This window comes from Buteo buteo, chromosome 3 (assembly GCF_964188355.1).
Source record: "Buteo buteo chromosome 3, bButBut1.hap1.1, whole genome shotgun sequence".
NCBI classification, from domain to species: domain Eukaryota; kingdom Metazoa; phylum Chordata; class Aves; order Accipitriformes; family Accipitridae; genus Buteo; species Buteo buteo.
Genome location: NC_134173.1, coordinates 47,038,781 through 47,056,767, shown reverse-complemented (window position 1 = coordinate 47,056,767; position 17,987 = coordinate 47,038,781). Strand labels below are relative to the sequence as shown.

The 17,987-nt window shown below is 40.6% G+C and overlaps 1 protein-coding gene across 1 annotated transcript in view; it reads left to right on the top strand.

Annotated features, from left to right (window-relative positions):
* ZNF704 (zinc finger protein 704) overlaps nt 1–17,987 on the top strand; it is a 95,055-nt gene that overhangs the window by 10,613 nt on the left and 66,455 nt on the right. Inside the window, exon 2 of the mRNA XM_075023490.1 lies at nt 10,348–10,595. Coding sequence (XP_074879591.1) covers nt 10,348–10,595 — 248 coding nt within the window. The remainder of the gene's footprint in view (nt 1–10,347; nt 10,596–17,987) is intronic.

The following is a 17,987-nucleotide window of genomic DNA, read 5'->3' as shown; positions in this document are numbered from 1 at the left end:
ACAAGTTTGAGATTAGTTAGAGGAGATAAGGATGTGCACTTAATTGTGATTTTGTAATACCTCCTCCAGGCTCTCAGCTTCAAGGATCAGCACAGGACCTTGAAGCTTTCATTCACAGCACCTATTTCATTCAGAAGTTACAGCAGTTGAATACATCTGTGAACTACCTTGGTTTAATTTCACTGAAATCCCATCATTTAAACAAACAAACAAACAAACGAGCAAAATCTCTTTATTCCCAGGATGTTAAGGCAAATGGATTCCATTTCCATACCCTTTTAAAGTGCTCTAGGATCTGCAGCATCTCATCTCAGCTGGCTGCTTCCAAAGTCAGACGATAGCTTCTGACCTTAGAAGTCTTGCACCTCTTTGCACCTTACTTGCAGGAGATCTTGAAAATAAAGCTAATCTGTTTTTCTTTTCACTAGACACACTCCACTGTATATCTGTATCCAGCCAGAGGAGGAGGGCTTTCAAATGCAGATGAACTGATCAAGGGTTTCTTACTGAGAAGCAGTGAGGCAGCATTTCAAAGTCTTCTACCAACTGTGGGGAGCTCCCCACTGCCTCTTGTGTGGTCTGATTTTTGGGAGCTCTGCTTGCTTGATCCTGAATGAGATGGTAGAAGAAGTGATGGTATTTCTCCCTTCTGCTTTGAACCACTGCCATCCTTGCCAATCCCAAATCACCAACAAATGAAAAGAGAAACAAGTGGAGTTTCTCATACATCTTCAGCAATGGTCTTGAAATGGTTGAATTTAAAGATATTTTATTTGCACATGAAATCTGGGAAATACAGGCCAGATTGATATTTCTGTCCGTAAGACAGTCTATACACAAGGCTGTATTAAGCTACTTAAACCTTAAGCTGTTGTGGACAACTTCTTAATATAGACAGAATCAAAATTAGGGACAGCAAAGACAGTAGATACTTGCCCACTGGCTTCTAGGTCCCTCTTTGCATCTCTGGCAAGTAGGAAAAATTGTCATTTCAGAGAAAACAGATGTTCATAGGCATATCATAGGAAATACCCTGATGTGAGGTTTTGGAGCTTCAGCCAGTGCAGTAGGAACACCTGATTTGATGGCTCTCACTAATTACAGCTTGTAATTACAACCAGTAACGTAATAGAAATAAGAACAAAAAAGTTTGTTTGAACTTCCCTGCTACCCTGCATTAGCATGCTCGTTTTTATCTCCAATTCTAGTCTTTTTAAACTTTCCCAGAGGTGGCCAGCAGCACCCAGGTGTGTCCTCCTCTTCTGTCCTTCAGTGCTCCTTGGCCAGCCCAGGGCACATGTTTCCAGTCCTTCTCTTGTCCTGTGCGTGGCCACAGCTTGCCCCGGTGGCACTGGGCACTGCTCACGCTGCCTTCGCCGCAGGAGAGGCGAGGGGAACCTGCTTCCCGGCAGGCACCCTTCCCGCTTGGATGGCCAGGCACGTACGTCGCTGTGAGAAAAGGTGGTAATTGTTTGAGTTCATTTTAAACTCACCGTTTGTGAAACCAATAATTGGGAAGGCAATTATGGCTGCCCATTCTTAGCCCTCCAAGTCCTTTTTAGCCTGGTGGATTACGCGAGTGCTCAGTGGTGAGCGTGTTTAGCACAGCTTGAAGTGCGGCAACAGGATTGCTAAATGAAAAAGAAACCTGTTTTTAGCAACTGTGATCCTCCACTTGCCTTCTATTTAAGGCTTTCCAAGCTAGCTTCTTAATTTTTAGATGTTTAGAGGCAATGTGTTTCTCAAGGTCTTGTTTTATTTAAGAAAACAAGGCTGAAAGACCTCTGCTGAGATCTTCCCAGAGATGCCATGCCCAGGGCCCTTGTCCAGTTGAACCCAGCTAGCCAGGTTTGCAGAGCGGTGACTGCAAGTCGTCCACTGGCATGCACAGCATACCCAGAATACAGAGCGTGGAGTCGTTTCGTTGAGACTTAAACATTGCAAGCAAATTTTGAAGATGCACGCATTCAATAATTAGTATTAATATTTGGTAATTGTTACTAATTGGTGTCTGATTACCTTAGAAGTCATGTCATGTACTTTTCTGTAAGGAACTTACTGTGGCTGTTTATGGGATGGGAAGGGAAGCTGCCATACTTTCACGGCGTCATCCCTTTGTTCATGTGGTGGAGAGAAAAAGGCTCAGATATCTTTGAGACATTTTTGTTTAGACCTGAAAATGGTGTATGGGAAGGACCATGGATTCCCAGTGTTCCTCACTGTCTTACCTGGTAATCTTAGTAACACCTCCCTGTCCCTTTTTAACATCTATGCTTTTCTGCCAGTTAGTGCAGAATTACAGATGTCACAAGTTGGTCGTTGTTTTATTTGGGGTACAACAGGTACCTGGATGGGTACTGAATTTCAAATGTGGGAGTGAAAGTTTCTGTCATTCATCTGGATAGATGCTGTATAATTCAGAAACACCTTAGGCTGGTGCTGGGGTACATGGTTTTTGTAGATGCGTTATATTTAGTCAGATAAGCACTGATGTGCACGTGATGATGAAAGCATAGAAACTTCTTGCTGACTCCAGTTCTTGCTGCCTAACACCGTATTGTGAATCCTGGCAACATAAATGTTTAGATTTGTATTTTAATATCTAGAAAATATATTCTATGGATCATTTTGTATATTCAGTGAAATGGTGAAGATAAGGGTTTTGTCCTAGTCTGGTTGAAAATGAATACTACATTACTATACATCAATGCATACTATATATTGTAAAGAACACATACAGTGACCTTAAAATGCATTATCTTCTGTATTGTTACGAGAGCAGCAGTTTACAAATGCTTAGAGTGATTAGATTGACATGGTTTATGTGTAATGAGCAACCACTGGTGAAGTGAGTAATTAAATGCAAAGTATACTTGAAAATGTAATAATACATTGAAATTCAGGGCAGATTATTTCCAAGCATCATTACGAGAATCTGTCTTATCTCTTTGTATTCCAGTATGAATAGAGATTTCTGGCGAAATGGAAATTCAATGCATTCTTTCCTTCCAGTGAGGATGCCGTTTGGGGATGGCAAAAATTAGAGCCTTTTTATGTAAAAAAACTCTGTTACAGGAACTTGAACTGGAAATACTGTATGAAGTAGTACAAATAAACCAAAACCTTTGTCCTTCCGGGGATTTAATTTAAATATTTTTTACTTGCATGATGTTATCTTGGTAATAAGTTTGGTGTTTCTCATTGCTGCTTGTTGTATTTTGCTGTGAACTTTACTCCTGATTTCTTTCTTGCTCAGAAAAGTGGCTTATTCCTGTCCCTAGAGCATAGCCTAGCTGTTCAGACTGGCCTGAAAAGAGTCTTGCAGTTATTGAGCTCTTGTTTTGGCTGAACTTTTGAAATGTGTATCATCTTAAATATATACATTTCATTATCATTTTCCATTAATAAACTAGGCTGAAATATACTGATTCCTTCTTTCACTTCCCCCATTGAGCTGCATATTTGTTCTGTAGTGGATCAAAAATGTTGCTAAAACCTTGTTTAAAAAAAAAAATCCTGTGACTTTTGTTTTCTTACCAGATGGAAGTTTTGTTGGCAGTCCCTAACACTTAGCATGCTTACATCTATTTCAGAAAATGGAAAGAGATGATCACAAAGTCAGAATGAAAAAATTGTTTATAAAGAACAACAGAGTTATACGGCAGGTTGGCTGGTGCTAAACTGTCTTGTAGCTATTGGTGGTTTTTTAATTGGTGTTTAATCAAAAGTTTTTTGATGGAATTGCACCAACTGATTACATAGTAAATCAGATGAAAATCAGAAATCCTCATCCTGAACTGTGTCTTCTTTAGCAGCTATATAGTGTTAATATTGCACAATTAAGTTAAAATTGTTTATCTGTTGGCAATGCAAATTGATCCAGAATTGGAGCAGTGTGTTCGGTGACTGTTGTTGGGGTGGGTTTTTTTTGTATGTGTTTTTAAATTAGCATATCCCCTCCCTCTCCTGCCTCCCCCCCAATCTGGAAAGCAGCCAGTGTGGCTTGTGAGGAATATTGTTGTTTTTGGAATGAAGTGACACTGGGGTTGAGTCCAGTTATGGTGGCCTGTGGCTGAAGTAAAGGAAGTACAGCTTTACGGGTTGAGGGAGAAAAGGAAGTTTGTACAAAAATGGAAACATGGCAGTGGCATCAGGATTATTAAGATAAGCATATTAAGTTTTTTTTAAGCAGCTAGTTTCCCAAAGCATATTCCCACTCGCATGGGTTTTTTTTTGCAGGGAGTTTTGGATGCAGTCAGCTTTTGTACGGATACTTCCCTCTGCCCTTGTAAAGTATTTTTAGTGGTTTTTAGAGGTACTTTAATGCCGTCGTTGTAAAATGAGCTCTTTTATCTGTATGAAGAAAACATAATGGCACAAAATAGTCCATAGTTGTGAGATTATTTAATTTATCCCGGCCTCTAGGCTTCAAACTGTGCAGGGAGGGGACGTTCTCAGACATCTAAGTCCTTCCAGAATCCCAGTCAACAGCGTGAGGAGAAATAGGCATTAGCCGGCGTCCCCCCCAGAAGATCAGGGGAGCCTGCGGCGCTCTCGCTGCCGTCCCGCTGCCTGACAGCGCGACGCAGGCCGCGCTGCGCCGAGCCTCCGTTCGCTGCCCTGCTCCTCGGCAGGCAGACGCAATCCCACGTGCGGCTACGTCGTCTTCAGCTGATGGGACATCGGCGTAGCTTTGTCGAGGGCGACGCTGTGTCGAGTTCCAGGGTGGGAGGCAGTGCCGCCCGGGCGAGCGATGCGCTGCGCTGGGCAGCTGCCTTCTGCCTCTGCCCTTCGTCACGGCGAGCGCCCGCTGCCCGACTCCTCGTCGGTAAATCAGCCCCCGAACTGTTTATGACACCGTCGGCAACGGAGGCGTGGTATGTGGCATGGCAGTTCTTTCAGTGGCTTTTTCAGTTGCCACCTCTCCGTGTAGACCGTTACAAAGCCTGTTAAAAACGAGGTCTGTCCTCCTGGTGCGCCCACCTGGATCCACAGGTGCTGCACAAAAAAATAGGAAGTTTGAAAGAACATAGGTGGGAGTCAGTTTTTACATTGGAAGGCATATTTCTATACGTTTGGGTCACATACAGGTAAATGATGATGATATTCTTGGGAGTTTAATACTTGCCATTGTATAGCAAACACAGACATCTTGATGCCTGTTAAATGCTAGTGAACTATTTGAAAATAAGTAACTTCAGTTTTTAGGCAGCAATGCACCAGAAGCAAGGGAAGATGCTAAAGCCCAGTCAGGCTGTACTCAAGAGATGACATATATAGTCGGTCAAGTGTAAGTCTCTGCATTTGCATATAAATATGATAGGTCTGCTTATTCTAGTGTTTGCTGATCCTTTGACTAGGCGGTTCAATACTTGAGCTGTCTGTTTGATCAATAATTTTTTTGCTGTTCAGGGCAAAATCCAAGCTGAAATTTAACTGAAATTGGAGAAGACTGAAGTTTGATTGCAACGTGAGCATCTTATCAGGATGTGCTTTTCGGCATAACAAAAATTGACTGCAGATAAGTTAGGGCCTAAACTACTGGAAAATTGCAGTCTGTACATCCTCTGTAAAGAATAAAGAAAAAATTCTCTAAATTCCTCAAAATTTTTGTGGATGTTGAGCATGCTTTAATTTGGGCAGGACTTCCATTGCAATGCATGATCTTGATTGGGGCATGTGGAGTTCAGGGCTAGCAACTTGGTTATGACAAGATACCACCAAATACAAGTTCCTATAGGCTGGTTAAGATGGCTTTTGCTATGAAAAAATATTAATACACTGATGAAAATATTAACTGTGGTAATCATTTAGCTGTCGTGTGGAGTATTAATCTTCATCACTTAAATAATAAAAATGAGTCAAACAAGAACTTTAACTTAAAAGTAAAACCCTCAACCTAAATATATACCATTGACACCTTCAAAACAGAAACTAAAATGCTTTCCTTTTTTTGTTTAATAAAGTTTCTGCTTAGAAACCAAAGCAAGCAATTACTTTCAGTTTTTGCAGGAAGATTACCAAACTCCCTGGTTGGAGCAGCACCTGTCTCAGTCTGCTGGAGTAGGGCTACCACAGCACCGTGCGAGCGAGAATATTTCAAAATGAGCAAGGGAAGACCACTCTGTGACCCAGCTTTTGAAGAAGTTAATGGAAGTGGTCGTGCTATGAGGTGTTGACAACTTGGAGGAGAGTGAGGGGAAGGCCAGTGCTTGCTGAGAAGCAGTGGAAGGAGTAAAGCCAGGTCAGACCCCAAGTGCGGGGCAGTGCCAGAGCTGGGCTCCATGGGGGGAAGGTGCGGGTAATACCGAGCTGTCGTTTCCAGGCAGCAGCGTATCAAAAGTTTCCCTTGCCCAACGCTGATGGGAGGGAAGTTGTCAAAGGCAGATGAGGGTAACTGCAGACAGAAACAAAGCTAGTTTTTAAAATTTGCAAATGGTTTATAACTCCTGTTTCCGTGACTGAACTTCCAAGCAACGTTCGTTGCCCGAGGCCAGGTTGCAAAGGACTCGGTTGAAAGTAAGCTGAAGGTTGCTAATGGCTTAAGGGTGAAAATATGCAATTAATTGCATAGAAAAAGAGCCTATTAAAAAATGGCTTGTATGAGCAATGATTAATCAAGTGTATGGAAAAAACTGTAAGTTTTTATCTGCAGTTGATAGTGGAGGCAATAAGGTGGCAAATATGGAGGTACGATGATAAGAAAAGCCAAACCTTTAGGGAACAACATAATCACGGAGTTTGAGAACAACTAAGGAGAGAGAAAAGCGAAGTGTTGGAAGTAAGCTGAAATAAATTGATGTTGCAGTGTTAACATCTGGCTCTCTGTGAGACAGGCTGCATCTGCTTGGACTAGACCTTCCATGATATTTTTTACTGAAACATGTTATGGACTTAGAGGACCACCACAAGCCTCAAAGTGGTTAAAAGAATATGAAGGATCTTTGGCAACAAAAAAAAGTTCCTGATTAGATATGACAGAACAGTTAACTTATCTAGAAAGATATATTGGAAGTTGTCTGTGTTACCTCCGAACTGTGAGTGACCGTGAAGCAGAGCTTGAAAGCAGAGGGGTCCTGGTAGTTAACGTGTTTGCCACAAAGCAAGGAACCTGATCAGTCAAGTGACTGTGGCCCTCGGCGCTCCCCACATCAGTGGCTGCTTGTGTAGGTGGTTGGATTTCCAGCAAAAGACCCCATACCCTTCCAGATAGGGCAGGTGTCTCAAGTGGAAATGGCTCCCGTAGACATGGATGAATTAAAATAGAAGAACTGCCTGTAGAGCGGGAGAACCAAGGGAAACTCTTGGCTTTCTCTCATGATCACCTGCTTTTAAAGCAGAAAAGATTCTTTATCTGCAGTTGCTCTCAAGGTAAAGTTTAGAAAGAGGTTAATATTTCCAAACATCTGTTGAAAATGGAAGGAGAGGAAGAGGGTTAGTCTGAGCGTTGGAGATGGTCTTCTGCTGTTTCTGGCCATTCAGCCAAAGGACCTGAACTGCTTGGCAGCAGCTGTGCAACCTGAGCGCTTGCTTCTGTGCGTTTTGTCATTCCTCACTTCCATACGCTTGCACAGGGCTGGCTATTAATTATGGCGCATTGATACATGAAAACCAAGCTGTTATCTGAATATATCTGAACTGGATGTGAATAATTTTGATCTGTATGATTAGATTATCTGGTATCACCGTACAAGTATTCTGCTCTTTATGTTTTAGGCTTTATTTGTACAGCTGTGGTCTGAGTCTGCGACCTTTTGTCATTACTATTTAGGTCTGTAAAGAAAACTTAATAATATATGGCACAATATGTTTGCTAAAACTGAGTAAAATATTACAGTTCCACAAATTGAGGGGAAAAAAATATTTTTTTTTTCCTTTGGTAAAATCATGGATTTACTGGGTTAAAAAAAGATAAAAATCATCCAGATGAATACCTTGAATCATGGATTTATTGGGTTAAAAAAAGATAAAAATCATCCAGATGAATACCTTGTTCAGTCTGGCATTGGAGAGTAGGGAAGGAGGGAGGCTGCTCCTCTCCCATGCTTTCTCCAATAAGGGTTATGCAGAGCAAGAAGGAAACTGCCGAGTCCTGCCGATCCGTGTGTGCACCAGCACCCTACCGTGCACAGAGGGTGGAGCTGCTCTTGCCCTGTGCAGCACCGTCCTCTGCACCAGATAGGGTGAAAGTCCCGGGAAGAGAGAAAAAGATGTGTGGTCATGCAATGGAGGAAGTGGAATTCAAGTCTTATACATACCTTCGTTTGGCATTATGTAATTTCTAGGGGCTGGATATTGGAACTTGGCTGTTTTCAGGATTTTTCTTTTTTTTTTTTTTTTTTTTTTTTTTTTGCTTTAGTGCATCACTTCTAAGTCAATTTTGATGAAAATTGAAGGCAACTCAGCATCTGTTAAGATCTTCAGACGCTCAGAAAAGGGCTTACTGTAAATCTAAGTTTTCAAAGAATTAATCATTAAATCAGAATTAAATTTATATTGTTTATATGTCTTCTAATTCTGTGTGACCACATGCTGACTGTTTTGTCTTCCATTCAGATTTTCTTGGTAATGTGTCATCTGTTTGTGTGTGAAGATGTGTAAAATGACTAATTCTTCCTACTTTTTACATTCATAAAGTAACAATTCTGGTTTTGTTCTTGAAGGAACTGCTAAAAGGCCTTCTGTGGAAACGCTAGAATGAGACAATTAAATCACCGGTCCTAAGTGTTTATGTGTTAGTGATGACATGTACTTTACTGAACAGAACAAAATTACCTTGGCAAGATTGACTTTCCTGTGAACTTAAAATGGTTTGCAGCATTTTTATACTTGCCAAGGTTTGAAAGCTATAAAAGGGGAGATTTGTGAGGAGAGAAATATATTTTTATTTATTTTTATGCATAAATATATACACATCCTATTCATTAATTTTTTTGGACGATGAAAAGGAGGAGGAGTAACCTGGAAGAGTTTACACAGGAATTCCAGCTTATTGGTGCTGTTACTATCTGAGGGTGACACACCCTGGATTTCTCCACTGTAAAGATCATCAATAATTTACAAGTATATAAAATCCAGTTTGCAAGTCCTAGAAGGCTTCTGGATTTCTCCAGGGTGCTACGTGTGGTATGGAAGTACCTCTGCTCAAGGTGGGACAAGCAGACATTTTGTTGGGATGTATTTTGCTCCGCTGTTTGGGTTGGGTGGAGGGGTTGCCACCCTAGTGCATCTCCTGGACTTACGGCGAGTTAGTAGTTGAAGCTCCTGATATTAAAAACACAGATATCTAGAAATTACTCTGTTAGCAGATGCTTCTGGTAGGCTTTGTCTCTTCCACATGTGTTTGTAGGGACGCGAGGAAGCTAACCGGTGAGGGCTGGAGGAGTTCGGCCGATGTACGGCAGGATGAGAGGCTCGTGACAGCCTGCGAGATGGGTCAGCCCCCGTGAAGCTGGGGAAGCCTAGCTCGCCAGGGAATGGTATCTCAGAGGAAAATGAAGATACTGGGTTTTGTTTTGCTTGCTGGGGAGGCGGAGTGGCTTGGTTCCGTTGGCTTTCCATGCTCTTCACTGCAAGCCTGCAGTAGTTTGCTTTATAAACACCAACACATTGTATTCCAGAGAGGTAGGGTATTTGTTAAGATACCTATTTGCTTGGGAAGTCTTTGCTTATGGGAATCAGCAGGCCTGAAGATCTGGGAAGCGCTGGCAGCCAAAGAGGCAACCTGACACTGCTTCTGTGTGTGTCCATGGTCCTCACCACTGGCTGTCGGTGGTGGAGCTGGCCGGGCTCCTTGCAAAGGTCCTGCCAGCATCACTTGCTCCCCTTTGCCTTCTGGCAGCTGAGTTGGATCATAGTGAATTATTTTTATGCTCATCAAGAAACCCTCTTTACAAATACAACTGTTAAAGAACCCAGTAAGTGGCTGTCAGAAGCGCTTTGATTTCTTGGTTGCCTTTTATCTGGATAAATTCTGCCTTTTTTCCTGGAATTTTAGGAGGAGGGCAGCTAGGATTTCTTTTATGTAGTTATGCAGTGCAGGTGTATCTACATTAAATACATGTGTGTATGCTGTGGTTTCTGATACTCCAATTCGCGTACCTTTTTGATTTAGCATTAAGAGGTAACTGATTGCTTTGTCAAATGGTCAAGAATTGCTTATTTTCCTGGATAGTCTTCAACACTGTTGAGAAATTAATGGCAGTTTCAGACTTTATGAAGGGCAAAGAAATGGTATTCTCTGTTTCAAAGAACTAATTAGAAGTAAATGCCTGTGGGTATTGGATTCTCCCCCTTACATTTTAGGAGAATTAGATGAAAATTTAATAATTGCTTTTAATTTTACAGGCAGCCAGCATCAAGCGTGAAATGACCTTCTCTGCATTTCAACAGGACGATGTAAAAAGTGACATCAGTCAAAAACTGCCAGACCAACAGTTTCTCCTGTTCACCACAAAGGAGGAAGATTTAAAAACAGCAGAGACCAAAAAACCAAACAGAGCTCATGAATATGAAAAGGAAAACACTCGCTCTGTTTGTCTTCTGGAACAGAAGCGCAAGGTTGTTTCTTCAAATATTGATGTGCCTCCAGCAAGGTAAGGAAAGTTGGCTGGTTTTGTGGTGTTTTGTTTTAAGCTTTTTTTTTTTTTTTCTTCCTCTTTTTTTTAAAATAGGATATTAGAGGCAAATTTGGTAAGCAGTATAATGAACTGATAAGACTAGTATTCGTCTCTAAGCAGTCCAAAGTCAATTACAACTCCACTATTTGAGAGATCTGCTAGAAAGTTGAAAACACTAGTAGCAGAAACTGGGACCATCTGCAGCGTAGGACTTTGTATTGCTTTTGCAATGTTTTTGCTTTTCTGACATGCTGCAACTGAGGTACTCCCAGAAGGGGATGTGTCTTAACAGGAAGAGATTGTTGACCCAGCTTTACCCTGAGAAGTAATCTTCTAAATTAGACACAGAGTCATCTTACCTGCTAGCAATTGTTTGTTTGGTTTGTTGTTTTGTTTTTTTTTTACTGTCATACCTGCAGCCACTTTATACTCATGCAGTGACTTACGTTGCATAGTGAGGATGTAGTATCTTATGTTCTGTTATATCCCTGGATAGGTATAGAGCTGAATCATGATGTGGTCTATGAAATTAATTAATACAAAAAAGTAGTGAAGAAAAGCCAAGGCAGAGAAATAAAATTTGTACAAAACGTGGATTTGGGGATTTTGGTATCGCTTTTTAATTTGTTGTCCCTTGAGGATCTGTTGTAAATGCACATAAATGTTTGCATCTTCAGCATTCGCATCTGGGCAGTTACACTTTTAATTATAAACTATTTCTAGGGAATTATTCTGAGAAAAATAATTGTTCTTTATCTGAGACTTGACGTATATCACAGCAAGAAATTCAGGGTTTATTTGTCTATTTTCTTCCTTCCTGCTATTTAAGTGGAATAATAGTAAGACAAGGAGAAACCGAGAATTTCATACTGGCTAGTGATTTAAAGAGAAGGGGCTTGAAAATACAGAGTCTAGAACCTTGAACTTTGGGGAAGGACTTCACTTTGAGAGGGAAAGGGAATGACTCCTCTAGGAAATGCTGAACATTATTATAAAAGAAACATATCCAGTAATGCTAAACACGCACTTGTATCAATTGTGAAAAACTGACAACAAATTGAATATTCTGCATTGCGAGGTGACAAGTGCTTTTTCTTTTTGTTGTTTGTGATTTCATGTTGGCATCAGTCTGTCTGCAAAGATTTTTTCCTTAACCTGCCTGATAAATTCACTTGCACATAATATTTAGTGAAACACCTTCCAAGTTTATAGTGCCACTTAAAAAATATGTAGTCAAACTGGATGTTTTGTTGTTTTTTGATTTGTTTGCTTTCTAAAAGCCAACATAAACCAGCAGGTTCTGCCACATCATCCAGAACAGGATGACTGTCATTTTCCTCTGGCTCTCATAGATGACGCTTGTGAAAACTGCAAAGTTCATGAGCATTTTGACAGGATTTCCCCCCATACACACATATCTAGTAAAAAGCTATGCATTAAAAGCTTGAAAATGTTAGGATACTTATTTGAGATTCTCACCAGTAATCAACCCTGTAATGGCTGAGTGCCCTTCTCATTCATGCTTATGTCTCTCAAAGCATATAGGATCATCAGAAAATGGAGGTCAGCAGGGACCTCAGGAAGTCACCTAGTCCAACCTCCTGCTCAAACCATATGTTAGCATTTTCATTTTACAATTCAGGCAGCCAAGGTACAGGATTTAAGTGCCTCTTTGTGTGGCTTCATGCAGATAATCCACCTGAAGGAGGCGTCGGGCTCCCTTTTCTGTAACTGCAAGATATCCCTCCTTGGAGGGATGGACATTTTTTCCCCAACAAGGTGGAAGAGAGTGAATAAACATCTTTAATGCCACCTTAAGACTAATTGTGACACCAGTTGTGAGCACAAGATGCTTAAGATGATAGGAAATATGTTCATTTGCAAAGGTATCTTCTAAAATTGTTCACTGTTCCTGTGTTTTGTTGTGAACAGATAAATGATCATATCTTGTTGCATGTTTTCAGACATGCAGGTTGAGTGGTTCTACATTAGCAGAATTAGAGAACAAAGTAGAAAACAAACCTTGAGTTTAAATTTGGTAGTATGATAAACATCTCAGTCACTATTGCTACAGTTCTGTGGACAAGTTTAAGTTTCCCTTTAAATGTGAGGTGATTTGTTGCACCATTTGTCCACATGGAACAGGATGAGCACTAAAACCTTTGCTTGGAGATCTTACTAAATACTTGTTGTTGTATTGAGGGGAATGCCACGTCTCTCTTCCTCTTCAGCACGGTTTGATCTCTTAAGTCATATTCTCTGAGAAGTGAGAGTCTAGGCATCTGATGTTCTCCTGCCTCTTTATAAGTCCTTTCCAGTCTTCTGTCTAGGACTGCGCTGATGGAGTTGCGTGTTCCCCAACGGTGAATTCCTTCTCTGTTCTCCTACTGCCAGGACTTGTTGGGTCGACTGTCCTCTCCTCTGGTGAGAACGTCCATCCACCTTTGCAGCTTGCTTTCTTTGCCTTCACAGATGATGTGTTGTATCCAGTTGTGAAGGGTAATCTTGAATTGATCAGATGATGTTTACAAATGCATGGGAGAAAGAAGGAGTTTAATATGATCTTCAGTTTCTTATTGCTACATAATCCCTCTTTTCAAAAAACTTTCAGCTGTCATTTTGAAGCAGAAAAATGCTATGGAAATGAAGCTTGCTATTTTTTTATTTTTATTTTTTTAAACCTTAGTGGAACTGAGAAGGTTACCCACTTTACTTCAATTGCCAAGGTAGAGGGTAATGTTAAAATTTGCTGTATCCTACTCAGGAAAACTCAGGAAAATATGTAAGGGATTTTGAGACAGAAGTTTATCATACTGCAGAATCCTTATTAATGAGGCCATATGAGTATCTCCGTAAGAGCTCTGAAAAAGTGTGTGCAAAAGAGCTGGTAACATGGATAAGTATACTTCACTTTGACCACAAAATGAAACAAAGTCCATCCCATTTTACCTGTTTTTAAGGATCTCAATGAATAAGAATGAAAATCTTTGTGAGGCATTGTATCCAAAATAACTGACAGTTCAGAAAACACCAGCATAATAATTGTTGCTTCTGAGGCATTCAGCCGCAGGGCTTTCATTATTACTTAATAGACTCTGAAATTCTAGAAATGTGAAAATGTCTTAACTGAGTCCCTGATATTTCAGGTGATTGGTACTCAGGTGCAATGAAATTACAGTAGATGGAACTGTAGAGCAGGGACAGGTTGGTGGCTGTCTCACATGCACATTTAGGAAAATGGGAAACTCATGGAAATCGTGGACACTTCAGAATTGTGTTTGTTAATGAAATCTGGAAAGAAGGGGTAGATCTAATTAATTAATACAACAACAAAAGAACCTGAACCCACACCTTCCACGCTCCAGGCAAGTATGTAACTGTTGGGCTAATTAGATCTAACTGATAGCCCAACAGTTACGCACTTGCCTGGAGCGTGGAGGGTTGTGGGTTCAGGTTCTTTTTTTGTTGTATTTGGAGCAAGGACCTGAACTAGGGTTTGTGGTGTACAAGGGAGGTGTCTTAACCATCAAAGTCCTGGCATATTCAAGGTGCTTCACAGGGCAGCTCTTCGAAGTAATAGTCTCAGCCTAAATGTAGCAGACCTGAAATAAATATTTTATTGCATGCAGGAGAATTTTAATAGTGAAATGAAATTAAATTTTAAAGTTCATTGTTTACATTTGCTATTTCATCTTGCAAAAATACTGCAGACCTTTCTATGTTACGTGCTGTACTGGAAGTGTCTTTTGGATTAAAATAGGAGGAGACCATAACTACCACTTACTGATTTTTTTGTTTTGGAATGCAAAAATGAAATGAGAGGTTAACAGCATTAAGTCTTTCCCTTTTCAGATTTCTTCATTTGGTCATTTTGAACAAAATTTATATGAGTTAAATAGCTTTCCTACTTCTGAAACTAGGATGAGCATAAATGAAACTGTTCAGCTTGAGTAGATAAATTATTTAATATAATAAGGAAATTTGAATTCCTTACTTTACCTTTAAAGTTTAAATTTATTGGTAGTTTTGGTGCATAAAGGACTGCTGTCTTGGAGAAAGGGGTCTGGCCACTCAACTATAATAAACTGCAGTTATCTCTGAGAATTGAGTTGTTATCCGTACAACGGAGGAGAATACGCTTTAGATTGACCTCCAGTTCAAACATGAGTGATCAAACACAGCCCAGATCCCTAGGATCTGAGTAGTGAAAGGTCATTTTCTGAAAAGAGAGCGGTGTCGCTGAGGGACTATTCGCCTTGTCTTGTGGGAAGAAGCAAGCACAGGTCTACCAGTGTTTGAGGCAGCTACATCTGTAGAGGTCAGATACAATCAAAGATGATGTCCCCAGTGGGCAGCGGCGTGGAAATCAACAGAGCCTTTTTGCTCATTTATATTTTCATCAGTTACTTACCGTAATGCATACTTACTCCCAAAGCAAGTCAACAAGAAAGATGAGAAGCCTGGGCTGCTGATATGGTGGGTTTGAGTCATGATGTAGGAACCCAGTGCAGGTCAGGCACATGGGGAATGGCTTCTGCCTCTTGGAGGATGAGGATGGAACGGCGGGCAATGGAGAGCAAGGGGTGAAGTTTCCTTTTTTTGAGTAAAATGTGAGAATAAATGTCTGGAAATAGTGATGGGGTTAAAGGTCCTTTTGGACAGATGTGTTTTGACCAGCTGTAGCCGGAAACTCTTCAAAATTTACATGCATTAGTGTCAGAAGTGGTGTCCTTTCTGGTGTCCCAGAAAGGAGTAACTGGAAACATCCGGAAGGTTAAGAGAGTCAAAGAAGGAACTAGGCAGGCATCGCTCCTACCCCTCTGATGGGTGGGAGTGTTTGAACAGTTTTGCTTTTGTTAGCCTCTTGCTAGATGACATCAAAATACTGTGAAATTTGTTATTATCCCCTTGCCACATCATCCTCCTTTTCCCCAGTCCTCCTGTATCCTATCTTCTCTAAAAAACCAGAAGAAATATAAACTTTCTAACTGCCTTTTTCTGCCTTAAGTTTGTGCTCTTAAAGGACAAGCCAAAGCTAAACCTCAGCTGCTTAAGCACTTCCTATACTGTGAAAATAGCTACTGTGCAATAAAACCTTCTAGTTCCTGTGCCCTTCTGGTTCACTGCTATTAAACAGTGACATTTGCCATGATAATAATATATTGGATTTTGCTATCTTCTGTTTCTTTCATATAAAAAAATAGTTGCTCAATTACTGCGAAATTAATTTTTATTCATGTACCTATACTTTATCTACTAATTAGTTTATAATTTAATGAAAGAATATGTGAAATAATTGAAATAAAGTAAATGAAATGTCTCTAGAAGTTCTCACCCCCGTTGCCTCTGTAGGTCCTTCTAGAATAGCTACAGAAAACTGGGGCAAAATGAATTGTAGCTGTGTTTTCTGACCATCATTATAAAGAAACAGTACAGGCAGTGCTGCATTTTCATCCCTAAATGATTTTCTTGCCTGGTCTCTCCAGTATCGTAGCTCTGGGCAGCCTTCTGATTAGTGAATGTGTTGTTGATCCGTAAGGCCTGCTGGGCGTGATTGATTATGCACCGTGCATTTCACTGGAAACATTTGCATATTTTCATAGCCAAAACTCTCCAGGAGCCTGACTGCAAGATCAAAAGCAGTATCTGCTTAACTATGATATCCTCACTAGGAGGACTTCCCAATCTGCTTGCAGAGGGAAGAACCTGATGATCAAGTTGTGCTTTTCTGTTTATCCAGAGGTGGTGTTTATTCAGAGATTGTCTTCTGTTATTCTTCTTCATCTGTTTTAGAAGGCTCCTCAGTTCTCCTTGGGGGAGCTCCTTTCCCGTATCTCTCACAGTTTTGGCAGAGGGGATTGATGGGGCAGCTTCAGAGGGCATCAACTATTTGTTGGCTGCTGAGGCTTTTCAGTCAAATTGGATGAAAACAAAAGGCCAAGAAACCAGGCTGTGCTTCAGATTTACTGACTGTAGTCCTGCGAGCTTCTGAGCTCTCTAGCTTTCCTTCTAGCCCAAAAGCACTTTTCTCCAAGTTTTTTCACCATCCTATAGGTTGAGTGCTGCTGTTTCTTACGCTTCATTTTCTGTGCATCCATGATAGTTAGAAACTTTGAAAATGTGGTTGGGTTTTATGTAGTGAGAATTACTCCTAGAGTTATTCACGTATTCCAGGGCTTCTGTAAAAATGTTGGTAGATGGCAATACCGTGCGTTTAAAAGCGGTTTCTCCAAATATCCACACCAGCTAATTATTGAAGTCATAAATTGTTGCTTTGTTTTGCTAGACTTCTTTAGTTAAATATGTGTGCAGCTTGATTGGATTTTACCCAAGCAGTCATTAGAGCTTGATTATGTTTAATATTGATGGTAAACTGCTCATCATGGTCTGCTGCTAAAAGGTGTGGTGCATTCTAGGATATAACTGTTAATGGGAAAAAGAGGCTTATCCAAAGAGCAATCAGAGAATTGGTCTGTTAGCACATTTTGAAGTAAGAAACTATATATTTCTTGATACTGTTTTCTTTGTGTTCTAGAAGAACTGTATACTGAATGAAGGACTGTATACTGTATACTGAATACTAAATTTTCTTTGCGTTCTAGAAGGACTGTATATGTGCTTTAAGCTCTAGATGCCTCTGATCTGCCTGCAGCATGCAAAAGCAGTGTAGCAGAAACTTTTTTAAAAAGTGTAGGTTAAATTGCAAATGAAAACTCTGCAGGTAGCTACCGCAGAGCCAAACCAGAACTCCAAAAGTCACCTTTCTCATTTAAGTGGCACGTCATCTTCCAGATTACTTGCCTGGGTATGCGTAGTGTTTGTTGCCACGATAGCTGAATCAGCTTCTCACGATGCTGAGACAGATGATAGCATTTGTGACAGCTTGCAAACTGTTGAAAAATCACCTTTGAAGTGGTGAGATGGATCAAGTCTCGAGAGCGCTCGGGAACAGAGGACACACTCAGTAGGACTGTCCCATTCAAAGGGTCACAGACCATAGGAGTGGTTGAGCTTGCTAGAAATAAGGTTGGATTTCATAGCTGGGTGATACAGACTCGGGCATTAGCATTCAGAAGTCCCCACTGCCAGAGAGCAACAGCGATATGTTGGATTAGGATCATTTGTTGAAAAAGGTGTAACATCCCCTGCTGTAGAAAAAATTTACTCTGAAAGTGTGCATAATGTATCCTTATTTTTCAGTGGATTTTTGTCAGTTGCCCCATTTTTCTCTTTTGTGTTATACTGTGTGCATATCTGAGAGTTTCGAGTTGCCTCGTGCTTAACTGTATTACTGACATCCCCACTACAATCATGTTCAATCAGTTGCAGCTTGTAGAGGAACCAGTTATGTGACTAGCACAATTTATT